This window comes from Mesoplodon mirus (assembly GCF_964341445.2).
Source record: "Mesoplodon mirus genome assembly, chromosome: 2".
Classification (NCBI taxonomy): domain Eukaryota; kingdom Metazoa; phylum Chordata; class Mammalia; order Artiodactyla; family Ziphiidae; genus Mesoplodon; species Mesoplodon mirus.
Window position 1 is genome coordinate 50704556 of NC_138977.1, and position 13818 is coordinate 50718373.

Consider the following 13818-nt stretch of genomic DNA (forward strand, 5'->3'; position numbering starts at 1 on the left):
TGTATCTTGCAAAATGACGTCTGGGTTAAGAACAGAAATAGCAGTGGTCTTTGAATCATAACACAATGTTTACTTGGATGTTGGGTAGGGAGTGAGGAACTCCTTCCGCTAAGATCATTTAAAAATTCTTTCCTTGTACTTGAATGTTTACAGCAGTTTTATTCATAATCTAAATACTGGAAACAATCCAAATGTCCACAATTGGGAGAGAGAAACTGTGGTATATCCGTGCAGTGGAATACTACTCAGAAACAAAAAAGAACAAACCACAGATACAAGCAACATGAATAAATGTAGAAGCATTATGGTAAACTAGAGAAGCAAGACACAAAAGGCTACATACTCTATGAATCCATTTATATGACATTCTGCAAAAGGCAAAACTTACAGGATTAGAAATCAGATCACTGCTTGCCAGGGGATAGAAATGGAGAGGAGACTGACTATAAAGAAGCAAGAGGGAACTTTCTGCAGGGATGGAAATGTTCTGAATCTTGATCTTGGTGGTAGTAAAACATTGTATGTTTGTCAAACCTCATAGAGGGGTATACCTAAAAAGGGATCCTTTAACATGTATATTGCACCTCAAGAAATGACATACCAGACACATCCAAAAAAAAACCCTTCCCAAACAAAGAGGATGAAAGGGACCCCAAGCACGCCTCACAAGGCCCGCAGGCCTAGGCCCACCGCCAGACGCCCAGGGGTCACGAACACCCTCGTGGCACGGGAGGGAAGCTGGAGAGGCAAGAGACGGGTGCTTTCGGCGGCTGGGGAATTTGAGGGCGCGTCTGCAAGCACAGGAGCAGGCTGGGAGGAAAGCCCTCAATGAGGAGCAGCAGGGATGAAGCGAAGGGGCGCTTCAGCCGCCGCTGCCGCGACTACCCCTGCTTTGGGACCAACACTTCCCGAGGCTCCTTACCGATGTTCCCTTCGACGGAAATTTTCTTGATGCGGGTCCCCTCAGAGCTGGCCGCGGGAGATGGGCAGCTCCTCTTGGGTGGGGTGGCCATGCCTCGTCTTGTGGCGGCCCCGAGCGCGTCGGGCAGGGAGGGCTGGGAGGTGGCCGAAGGTGTGCGCGACTGGGCCGACGCCGCCGCGGAGCTCTCCTTGAACAGCAGGGTCTCTGGCCGGCGGGTACCCGGGTTTGATTTTGGCGCGCGGCTGAAGCTGCCGACGGAGGCGGGACTGTGAAGTGGCCGCCCGCCCAGCGGGGAAGCCACGCCCCCGCCTTCCCCTAAACCTTTGATCCCTCCTGGGCCCCTCCGCCAGAGCCCGCCTTGCGCGGGGCCCCTGCGTGCGCGCCCAGCACGAAGGGTCACGGGGAGCGGGGGGGGCGGGGCCGCGCGCGCGCAGGCGCATCTCTGCCCAGAAGGCGGTGGCAGGGAGCGTTCCCTGAATCTTGTGGGAATCCCGGCGGGTGCCCAAGGACGAAAGGCGCTCGAGGGTAGAGGTCGCCACCTGCCCTCGTCACCAGGAGTGGGCCGGGCTTTGGGGAACTCGTTTGTCCCGTGGGGTTTGTGGGTTCTGAGCGTCTGGAGCGAGTTGGACTTGAAACTTTGAACTTGTCAAGGGTGAGGCAGTGAGTAGTAGAATACCAAACACATTACCCTGTGTTCGCAGCCTGGAGGCTATCATCAGGCCAGGTGGCGTTGGGAATGTACTGCAGTCTTACTGTGTGCCAGACATTATTTTGAACGTTTTTCATTGCTTAACTAGCAATCAAGTGCCAGAGATCCTACCATGAGCCCCATTTATCAGTGAGGAAACAGGCACTGAGGAGGGATGTTGAAAGTCTCAAAGTCAGCGTGAGTGGAACTGGGATGGGAATTGAAGTATTCAGATGCCACACCACAGGAAGCCTTTTCTGATCTCTCATATCCTGATTTGGATGCCCCATTTATGCTGAAGGGGAGCAGAAGGTGCCACCCCAAATTTGCCACTTTGGCATATTACTTTGAATTAAATAAGGACACTCTGACCATCCTTTGTTCCTCCTGAAGGCGGGGGCTAACTCTCCCATATAAAAGTTACCTTCCCTGTACCAGGAGGGTAGAAGGCATCCTATCGCCAGAGACTGGGAATTTAGGGCAGAGAAGGCTGGATAAATAAACCTTGTTACTGCTTCAACAATTTACTACACCAGGCCCAAACCCCTTCGTCTTGTCAATTCATCACAAATGTATTGTTTCTTTGTCTAAAAGATATAAAAGCTTCCTGCTTTAGTCATTTCATTGAGTCTTACATTTTTATGGGGCTCCCGTATGTAATTAAATGTTTTTCTCCTGTTAATCTTATGTCAATTTCATTATTAGACCAGCACCTGAAGAGGGAAAATTTCTCTGCCCTACAATGCTGTGAAGAAGTTACCACACTGGGTAGGTTTCTGTTCAGCATGACTATAAGCTTAATTAAATCTGCATACCCTACACCTAGCACAGAGTTAACAAATGTATGTTGAATTTTTGAATGCCTTCTTATGTGCCATGTCCTCTGCTAGATGACTCATCTAGCAGGGGACAAATGCAGTGTAGAAACGCCCAGAGGAATTCATTTTTAATCATGGTAAAGACCTAGTAAACAGGCCACTCCCCAGTCTGGAAGTTCCCAAGTTCAAATTGTCTACATAAACCAAAGGCCCTATTATTCCTTTCTACCTTACAACCAACATCAGACCTGAAATGCATCAAAAGGTGCAGTAAGAAGAAGGGGGTAAATGGTGAATCTGTTCTCAGAAATAGAAGGCAGAAATCAAAATGTGATTCCATGGGGAACTCTAGGATGAAAACAGAAAAAATCATTTTTTGTAAATTCCCTATTTCATTATGGTAGTATTTTATGTATATTACTTTTGTTTATCCCCACAGTAATTAGTAGCAGGATCCTTGAAATGAAAAAGGCCTGAATACTTGTCATGGGGATGGAAAGGAAGCTGGGGAAGCTACTAGGTTTTTGTTTTATTGTTTTTTGGTCCCACTGAGCAGACTGCGGGATCTTAGTTCCCCAACCAGGGATCAAACCCAGGCCCCCAGCAGTGGAAGCTCAAAGTCCTAACCACTGGACTGCCAGGGAATTCCTGCTACTAAGTATTATATTCCACACCCATACTTGGGGGAAAAAAGCATGTAATGGTAAGGGTTTTGGCAGCTACTGAGAGAGTAATAAGGCAAGGTAAGTCTCTGAGACCTTCAACAGGAGGAAAGTGGAACTCAGTAAGTCCCATGTGGATCTGACAAAGATGTTTGAGGCTGAGGATTAGAAATCTCCAAGTGTGGTTCCCCCTCCACCAAACCAAACCAGACAAAAAACAACTAAACAAAAACAAAAACCACAAAAGAAGTACCTGTATAGTGCAGTGATTGAGAGTTTAAGCACTGGAAAATTAAAGACTGGTTTCAAATCCCAGTTCTGCCAGTGTCTGGCTGTGAGAACTTGAGTTCCTCCTAGCTGAAGAGTGTACCTCAAAAATACAAATGGGGAAACAGGAAACCTAGCTCTTTTTACATCAATTTCAGCATAATTTCCCATTATGGTGCATAACCAGTCGATAACACAAGAAAGAGACTAGAGAAAAGCACTCTCAAAAGTACCTCCCTGATTTTTGTCCACAACCCCTTATCTGAAACTCTTGTAGTCAACTCTGTTTCAGAATTTTTAAAATTTTGGAATTTATGGGACTTCCCTGGTGGCGCAGTGGATAAGACTCCGCGCTCCCAATGCAGGGACCTTGGGTTCAATCCTTGCTCCGGGAACTAGATCCCACATGCATGCCACAATTAAGAGTTTGCATGCCACAACTAAGGAGCCCACCTGCCACAACTAGGGAGCCCACCTGCCACAACTAAGACCCAGCACAACCAAGTAAATAATTTTTTTTTAATTTTGGAATTTAGAAAAGAAATATAATTATATACCACATATATTATGTAACCATTCCTCACCCTACTGCCAAAGTGTTAAGTATACTAACATTTTGCAGTGAAACATGTTTTCACATTAAGTAGAATAAAGACTATTAACCTCAGATCAGGTTAAGTTTGCAGTGAATTCAAGAAAATACTTTGTTTTCTGAGCGTTTCAGATTTTGGAATTACAGATAAAATACAGGGTATTAGAGCAGGGGTCCCCAACCCCCTGTTAGGAACCCGGCTGCACAGCAGGAGGTGAATGGCAGGTGAGCAAGGGAAGCTTCATCTGCCACTCCCCATCACTCCCCATTGCTCACATTACCGCCTGATCCCCACTCCCGCTCCCCCGTCCCCTGTCTGTGGAAAAATTGTCTTCCACAAAACCGGTCCCTGGTGCCAAAAAGGCTGCGGACCTCCGTATTAGAGCACTCAATCCGGTGTGAGCATGCTACCATCTTAACCCTTCCTTCCCAGAAATTTTACTACTCCTTCAATTTAGGAATTCCTTTTCTCCAGCGGGAATGCTGGTATAACTAAAGAATGAGACAGTGTCTCCTAACTGATAACATACAAGTTTATTAAGAAAACTCTAGGGATTTCCCTGGTGGTCCAGTGGTTAAGACTCCGAGCTCCCAATGCAGGGGGCGCAGGTTCGATCCCTGGTCAGGGAACTAGATCCCGCATGCCCCAAATAAAAGCCCACATGCGCAACTAAAAAAAAAAAAAAAAATTTCCGTGTGCCACAACTAAGACCCAGCACAGCCAAATAAATAAATAAATAAAACTCTAAACCAACTGAGAAAATGAGAACAAAGGCTGAAAAAATAAGAGGCCTTGAACATTGATAAGTAGTGGTTACACGGGCCCTGCATTTGTGTACACCAACCCAACAACTTCTGTAAAAGGATATTTATCAACTTAATAAACTTGCTTTTAAATTTCTACTTGCAACCTTCATTACTGCCTAGAAAACGCAAGGATGCAGAAGCCATCATAACAGCAAGATTGGGAGTCAGAGTGCTTCCAGCAAGTCTGAAGTATGGCAGCAAAATAACATACTAGCAGGGCATAGGAGCAAGCCAGCAGCCCTATATAGCTCCTTAGCAAAGGAACCTATACTTTGCTGCATACTTGTAAAGGTGAACTTAAGTCATCAAGAAAACATGACACTATAATCATTATGCTGTTTGTAACAGTATCTATGAAGCATGGCTGTTCAAGCATTAAAGAAATAATTTAGAACCTGTTACCAAAATGCATCATTCCATACAATATTATAAAGAACCATATAAATTCAGTACATTAGAAGCAAAGCATGCAGACACAGTCCACATCAGCATGGACTAGCATTTTCTACTCCTAGTCTTCATCTCAAATACCAATTAGTGACACTGGGCAACTATGGCTACTACCATCAAAATACTCTCAACCTAATGGTCTCAACACAATTTCCTCTAAACATAAATACCTCTAAATAATGATACTCTAAGAATACTCTAAAATACACATTTCCTTTTGGAACTTAGGTATCAGGGTAAAATGAGGATTCTCCCATACTGTATTCTTTAATAGTCTGTAATGAAGACAAAATATTAGATAAAAGCTTAATGGAAAGGTGAACAAATAATTATTTTGCTAATTATTCTCATGGTAATAGTATATTTAAAGAAAATAAACAAAACCACTGGCCTCAAGGTCAAGCATATTTGGGTTTTCACACCCTAGCCCTAATCAGTGACTTCTATAATTTCTAAACTTTAGTTTTCTAGTATAGAAGACACTGAGCCACTAACTTCCAGGGTTGTTGTGAGCATTATAAAAAATAATGCCTAACAAGTTTTGAATGTTCAACATATTTCACATACCCTTCAATATTTCTCTAGGAATCTGTGAAGTGTGGGAACACCTACAGCAAAAATAAACAGTAATGCAAAGTCAGGATTCATGGCCAAACATAACTATTTATTATTTTTAAAATAAACATTCAGTTTCTTCCTTTAAAGAAAAAAAACCCTAGAATTTAAATATTTCCAATCCCCATCACATACAAGTCTGTATACATTATTTACATCTCTCAATTATAACATATTACAGATTTTCTGACATTCAGTATCCCCTTTTATTTTTTAGTTTTTGCCGCACTACATGGCTTGTGAGATCTTAGTTCCCTGACCAGGGATAGAACTTGGGCCTCCAGCAGTGAAAGCGCCAAGTCTTAACCACTGAACTGCCAGGGAATTCCCTCAGTATCCCCTTTTAAAACAAAAACGATAGAATAGTTGAAGTCTGATCAAAAGTAGCTACAATTTGAGTAATCTTGGCACAGTTTACAATATAGCCCCCATGTTGCATTTCATGTTTTAGATTCAGCTACTTTAATAGAGAGAAATTGTCCATCTCCATTAGCGCAGGATCCTGTCTTACTCATTCTCTGCAACAGTTGCACAGTGTAAATGCTGCCTCACGCTTCCATTTATGGCACTGGCAGTATTCTTCTGGTTTTGTCCTTAGAAATGATTCTATTAAAACTTTAAGTATTCTCATGTTTATTGTATTCTCTCTCAACCTAGATTTCATGTTGCTGTTCCTAGATAATTTTTAGTAATAATGTATAGGGAAAGTTCAAATAAAACAAATTTAAGTTTTCCCCACAAGATTAGTGTCCTTACCACCCTAGTAATGCATGTACAAAAATAACTAATACAATTTAGTGGCTGTAAAAAACTATTCCCCTGGGCTTCCCTGGTGGCGCAGTGGTTGAGTGTCCCCCTGCCGATGCAGGGGACAGGGGTTCGTGCCCCGGTCTGGGAGGATCCCACATGCCGCGGAGCGGCTGGGCCCGTGAGCCATGGCCGCTGAGCCTGCGCGTCCGGAGCCTGTGCTCCACAATGGGAGAGGCCACAGCAGTGAGAGGCCCACGTACAGCAAAAAAAAAAAAAAAAAAAACAACAACAAAAAAAACTATTCCTCTAAAAACAGTTATCTCTGCAGAACAATTTAAGGAGAAAAGTGTTCTTAAAATGAAAATGCGAGAATCTATTTTACAACTTGCACAATTAAGTAAACAAAAAAAAAAATGAAAACCTGCAAACCTGTAAGAAACACCCACACATATAAGAATTTAATAATATATAACAGAAATTAAATATTAATAAAAGATTTAAATTTATATCTCTAGTAATCTCAGCTTCAGTGATGTAATTTAAAGAAAGCTGTCAACCAAAACAAACCAAAAATGCTTATGTAAATTGTATCATCCAACACTCCAGGTGCAACCTACGTATTGACAGCAATCACTTCAGAATCACTAACAGTGAGGACCTATATAATCAATCTGTTTTGCTTTTCGTCTGTGTGTGTGTGTGTGTGTGTGTTGTGAGATGGGGGAGGGAGGAGTATATGGAAAGTCAACACCAGTAAGGAAGTAATTTACCTCCAAGGAGAAGGAGATGACAAGTAAACATAAGCTTGGGAAGGCCAGTGATTTCACTATCTTTGAGGATTCTAATCCAAATTTTTCTACTGTGTAGTATGTGCAGAAAAGTACTGTGCAGAAAAGGAAATTTGTATCACACTTGCAAAACTGAGAGTACTCAGTATTTTAATCTGTATTTTCTCTCTTTTGTCAAAATTTAAGTATCAGTTCAGCTACAACTGGCAGACATGCAGCATAGTTTTATACCTTCAAAATGAATTTTCCTCTATAATTAGCCAATTAGGAGAGCCTCAAAAATTCAAATTGTCTGCAGTCAGAATTGTTATTATATCTTAAAATTAAACTTTTCCATTAAATCATGAAATAGCTTTAGCTCTAAATAGTTATCTCATATACCATTAAACTGATAGCTCAACAACTGTAATTCCTATGGTGAAACTTAATATTACGACAAAACGCTGATATTTAAATCATTTTAGGAGCGGTCCTTAAAGTATAGATCTAGAATAGTGTTTCTAGGAATTGGTATATTCTTTAATATCCCAGATAAGTTTCAAAATATGTTAAGTTTTCCTCTTGGTATGCAGTGACATTTTCAAATATACTTCTTGTCTCATATCTTTTAAAAAGACATTCAAAATGTTAAAGTTATAAATCACATATGAAATGATTATACAATTTGAAATATTTTACTGTGACACACAGACTTAAATTCAGCGTAATTAATATATAAACTGTATTCCAATTTCTTTTTACAATGATCTCCAGTCTTTAAATTCAAATTGTTCATTTGCGTGAAAATAAGTTAAAAAAAAAAAAGCATGGAGGTAAAGGCTGCTGCTTCCTTAAGCTACTTCTATCTAAAATATTGGATCCATTATTTTTAATATACCTTCAATCAAAACTACCCTACAGTACTCAAGATATAATCCAAAAGTTATCAGGAAAATGGACCAAAAATAGAAAATAAGAAAAAGACTTTGGTTTTGTAAACTATTATATTTAACTGTAAGGTAATTAAACTAAATTTAAAAAATAAAATAAAACTTGTACATCCAAACAATACTGCCTACTTCAAAGCAGTGACATCAGGAAACTATTTTTTTATTAAATGATGTTACAAATCAGTGCTCAAAACATTCTCTTCTGCTAATTCAGAGCCTATGGCATATTCTTTTGAACTTCCTTAATAGTTTAGTTCTAAGAAAACAGCCAAAGTAGAGTTGTTTTGGTGAATGAGATAGGTCATATTAAGCTTCCAGAAAAGTTTTCGGTGCAACTGAAATGATAAAACAGATTTTCTTGCATAGTCACAAACCAATTCTCAAGGCATCGCTGAAAGTGTTCCAGAAACATTACACCTTTGCAGCATAGCTGGAATAAGTAGTACTCCCAAAGAAACTACTCTGAAGATCAACTCTCATTTGAGATGTTCAAGGTATGACTTATTTATCTTAAAAGGAAGTCCTACAACTTAATAATTTTATCTCACATATTTTACCATTTCAGTGGTTATCAAAAACTCTCTCAGAGAGGGTGTACACAAAGGTATAAAAGAAATCTGTCATTTTGCTATTTTCCCCTAAGCAAGGAAAATGCTAATACATAAAATGCAGTGTGGTGATTACATGTAAAATATAAATATCCACATTATCTGTAATTCCTGAATATAAGAGATTGTAGTGCTTTATCTTTCCTGATAAGCCAGGCAGTAACTCAGTCTGTGACATATTATACACTAAACATATCTTTTCCTACTTAATTTTATGCTGACCATTTAGCATTTAAAAATGACAAAGGTAGGAAGAGATAGCAATCTAAAATCTTTCAATTTAAGGTAAACTGACCTCCAAAGCCTCTACCAGCTAACACATACTTAATGTTTTAGTGCAACCTAGTGCCATGGTTTTTATGGGAAACAGAATAATCAAGCCAGTAAATGAAAGCCAGTAGCACCACCTACAGCTAATGGAAAGATTTTCACTGTTATTAATTTCTCTCCCTCTCCATTACACCGTCATTTAAAAGAATTACTAAAACTTGCTTCCTATCAACACTTAACCAAAGCTTTGTGACAATACTATGTTAACTTACTACTTTCTATTTTATGCTTTCATCAGCAGATGAGAAAACCAACTTCTGCTTTATATCTCTGTATGAAGAGCAGGGGGGAAATCATTATCCTGGTTATTTACAAATTAAGAAATCTGGAAAGAATCCAATAGACATTTATAAGCAAACTATGTTGTAAAACCAAGATTTGACCCTTATTTTATAAAAGGCATCTTACTATAATGCTCCTGGGAACCAAATGAATCAAAGCACCTTTTTATTAAGTCAGTTATTTCTCACATGCTCTCGTGTTTCCCTATTTGCAGCCATGTAACACCACGCACGATGCCAGGACTCTCCCTGGGAGAATGTCTCTACTTTGTTACCATATATATACACATACATACTTCCTTACTTCCCAATACCTCTGTTTAAAGGAATACTCAGAAGCAAGCACCTGAGATTCTGGCACAGTGATAAGAAACTCCTATCTACATAGAGTGGAAAAGTAAGTCCGACTACTAAACATTAATTTATAATAACATTTGTACAGTGTACTACTGTATAAGGCTTAAATGAGCAAAAACAATGTTTCACTTGTCTCTCCACACTTGGCTATTGCAACCCCTTTATTACTAGGTTGATATGAAGTCAAATGCAGTATTGGAAGACTATTTGAATAATCATATGTTTCATCTGCCTAAATAGATAGGACCCCAAATCACTAGATGCCAGATTTTGTTTCTGAATCAACCCACAGTGGCTGATATTATATATTTGTTTTAAGGAAATCAGCTAGTTCTCATTGCAGTTTATATGACCAATGAATGTCCAATATATCTGCCTCTGCCAGGCAGAGTAACAGGAGACTGTTACTTTCTACTGTTGGTACTTGGAGAATGATTGCTAGAAATGAGAAAAAGGCAGTTTCTACTGATCATAATTGTAATGGCATTAAATTGTATCACTATTCTACTTGTTAATGGCAAAAACAAACTGATTTCATTTTAGATTCTTTTCTACTGTTTTTAGTCTATACAATTTCAGACTAAGATTTCTATTCTACAAGGAAAAAGGTATATACTCCTAACAAAGGAAGAGTATATATTTCTAACTGAAGGAAACAGATTTACCAGAAATGACAAAATTAAAACTAGAAGTCTAAAAAGGATATTTCGCAAGAGTAAAACTGAAGTGAAAAATGTTAACATTTATTTTAAAAACTAAGTTTCTGAACTTTTTACTTATGGGAATAGTTGACTAGAAAGTCATAGCAAAAAAAAATGTAAAAGTTAATAACTACTACTTTAGCACTTTCATTATCTGATATCACTGCAAAGAAAGATTTCCTTTCACAGTGGAAAAATCAGAAGTCAGAATGCTTCAAGTTGGGCCTATAACAAGTAAAGAAGGTACTGTATCATTTTAAAATGACAGACAAACACCAGCTCCATTCACTGAATGGAAATGCTGTAAAGTGATCAATTTCCCCAAACAGTCCTTAAATTCCATGTTTATGTCTATATCTAAAATTAGTCATTTATGTTTAACTTCTCATGGAAGTTGATTCCTAAAAGGAAGTCTCTAAGACTTTGCTTACAAGATATTGATTAAAATATTCATGCCATTCTATTCAAGAGTTTTGAGAAAGGACTTTCTTGAACTTGACTCCCTGTACTTAATCCCATCTATAATGCACCATTCAAACTAACCCCCTGCAAACAAACACACACTCCTATCACCTCCTCTTCAAAGTAGAAGGGGATTCTGCAGATTTATGGCTCATTTGGCAATTGCTAAGAAACCTCACAGTTCAGCATCATCTCTGAAGATGGCAAACCTATATATAACCTGAATTTTTACACCTACAGTGCAGTTAACGTGTAGAAAGAAGCCAAAATGTAATCGGTATTACATTTCAACATCTTCAAGTTTCAATATCACAGATATCAAGAGATGGAAAAGACCTGCTTGTAGAACTTTAATCATCTGTTGAACAGAATTACTATCAATATCAAAAATAATTAAGAAATACTAATTTTTTATGCTCTACATGCACACCTTTACAAACTGTGTTTCTTTAATGTAGTAAAAGCTGGAGATCACCAATTTAGGTAAACTATGGCTTTTATCAATAGGTATTTTGAAACATGCATCAGTAAGTGCCCTGGGTAGTAATCCTAATATTGTTTCAAGCCCTGTTCAGTTCTATGTCTGTGCTTTGCACCTCAGAAATGAGCCTGCCAAGGCACTTGAAAACATAAGACTTTTGGGGACTTCAAAGATCAACCACAATGTACACAATGGAGAACCCCCATCCATCAGCAGTCCAATCAATAAGCATTTCTTTCAACATATATTATCAAAAATTCCCCAAGTTAAAAAAAATACTGTATGCCACTAAGACAAAATTTACCCCTATCAACTGAATACAGAATGGTTCTTGCCTTCCTCTAGCCATAGTATATGGTTTCATTTATTCAGGATAAAGAAAAAGGAACCCAAACAAGCCCCCCAAACCTAACATAAAAACAACCAAGATAAAAATAAAATAAAACAAAATCCAAATTCACTCCACACAGCTTCATTTGAGGAATAATTTGCACACATCTGCATCCTTTTATCTGTCCTTTGAGGTGAGTTTTTCAATCAGTTCCTGGAGTGGTGCAAGTTCTCTTCTGTCAATAAGGTTGAATTCCTATGTATGACAAAGGCAGAAGAAATAGCAGAAACATATTATTTACATCTCATTCCAAAACAGATTTCCATTAACATTTGTTGGATATTAGCTTTTAAAGTAAATAAAAGTCAAATCTTTTTTTCAAGAAAATGTTTTCTATTCCCTACCTCTGTGTCTTAGGTAAATCACTTAACCACTTCTGATATTATATTTTACATCTGTAATAATATTAGGGTAAATTACCTCATAAGACTATTATGGGGACTAAATGTGATACTGTATGTTAACCACTTCATGTAATCCCTGGCACAAAGTAAACGCTCAATAAATGGGAGTTGCTGCTTCCTGTTAAAAAGAATAACCAGGGCACCATTTAGATTTAGTCAACCAAGCAGGGATCAAAAAAAATCTCAGGCAAATTTCAGCATTATATGAAGAGTAAAAAAGTTAGTTTATGTTATTAACTAACGTATCTGCAAACTACCATATAATGTGGTATGAGAATAACATGAATAATGTGGACTCCACAAATGATAAATAAATCCTGTAAAGAACAAGTAAGAAAGCCTGGATTTAAATTGTGCTTCTTTAGAAGTTCTACCACTGTCATTCTGAAATTCAATTATGAACAGATTTCCCCTGAACTATAAATTATAAGGCTAATAAAAAGTGGCTGTTCGCGGAGCGGCTAGGCCCATGAGCCATGGCCGCTGAGCCTGCGCGTCCGGAGCCTGTGATCCACAACGGGAGAGGCCACAACAGTGAGAGGCCCACGTACCGCAAAAAAAAAAAAAAAAAAAAAAAAGTGGCTGTTGATACTTCTGATCTTTTGATATTCTGCCACAGTGGGGCATTCTGAGCTCACAATTTCACTCATTTATTAGCATCCATCACATGCCAAGCACTGCAGTAAGTAATAGAAGGGCATTAAGGGGCACTCAGTAGCAAGTCTACCACTAAGACTTGTGGGGTCTGGACCAAGAGCACAAATGGATATATATCACATGACTAAATTACTGTATTTTACATTAAGCTAATATATCGTTATATATGTTCGATTCTCCTACCTTAACAAACACACCATAGTAGCCAGGAAAGCAGATTCAAATTTAGAATTCTTAAGACTCCTCAGTCTACACTGGAAAGTCGTGACATGAGGAGAGCCAGTCCCTGGCCCTCAGCAAACCTCCCTGATCTACCAAACCGCAGCTCCATCCTGTACTTCAATGGGTCTCACGTGCAGGAGTGTGGACACCCTGACAGGCTTATAAAGGAAATGTCCACACACACTCACCAACAGCTGCCATCTGGCTATCCCTTAGGTCTGGCTATCAGAGATATGGCCTTCCCTTAAAAGAACGGACCAAAGGAAAAGATCCATGCAAACCCTGGCAATACACTTGAGACCATGTGGGCAGGGAATTCTGAATCTCAGGTATCCAAACACATACCAGAAGGGATCTATGTAGGTATGTTCTTGGCCCTATGGACTTCTCACTCCATGTGGGGAGGAGTATGGGGAAGGGCCAGAGCAGAACTTCTAAATTGTGAGGCCCAGGGCAGAGGCCACTCTCACTCAAAGAAGCGGTGATACTGTATAACTAATGGACCCACCTTTAAGAAGGTCACAGTGTCCTGAGATGTAACTAGGCTCAGATGTGGTAAATGCAACATATCAATCCCTTACTATTTTGCTAGGAGTTAGGAGATACAGTGTACTTTAAGATCATATAATAAGGTAA

The 13818-nt window shown here is 39.2% G+C and overlaps 2 protein-coding genes across 3 annotated transcripts in view; both read right to left on the bottom strand.

Moving 5' to 3' along the window:
- The window catches only part of DCK (deoxycytidine kinase), a 60990-nt gene extending 59710 nt beyond the window's left edge, over nt 1–1280 (bottom strand). Inside the window, exon 1 of one of the 2 annotated variants that reach the window (XM_082602945.1) lies at nt 923–1280. In XM_082602945.1, coding sequence (XP_082459071.1) covers nt 923–1013 — 91 coding nt within the window. In that variant the 5' untranslated portion in view covers nt 1014–1280. The remainder of the gene's footprint in view (nt 1–922) is intronic. The other variant, XM_082602946.1, reaches the window with a different exon arrangement.
- Nucleotides 1281–10597: 9317 nt separating this feature from the next.
- Nucleotides 10598–13818, bottom strand: part of MOB1B (MOB kinase activator 1B) — a 62320-nt gene continuing 59099 nt past the window's right edge. Inside the window, exon 6 of the mRNA XM_082611677.1 lies at nt 10598–12094. Within this exon, the coding sequence (XP_082467803.1) occupies nt 12017–12094 (78 nt within the window). The 3' untranslated portion in view covers nt 10598–12016. The remainder of the gene's footprint in view (nt 12095–13818) is intronic.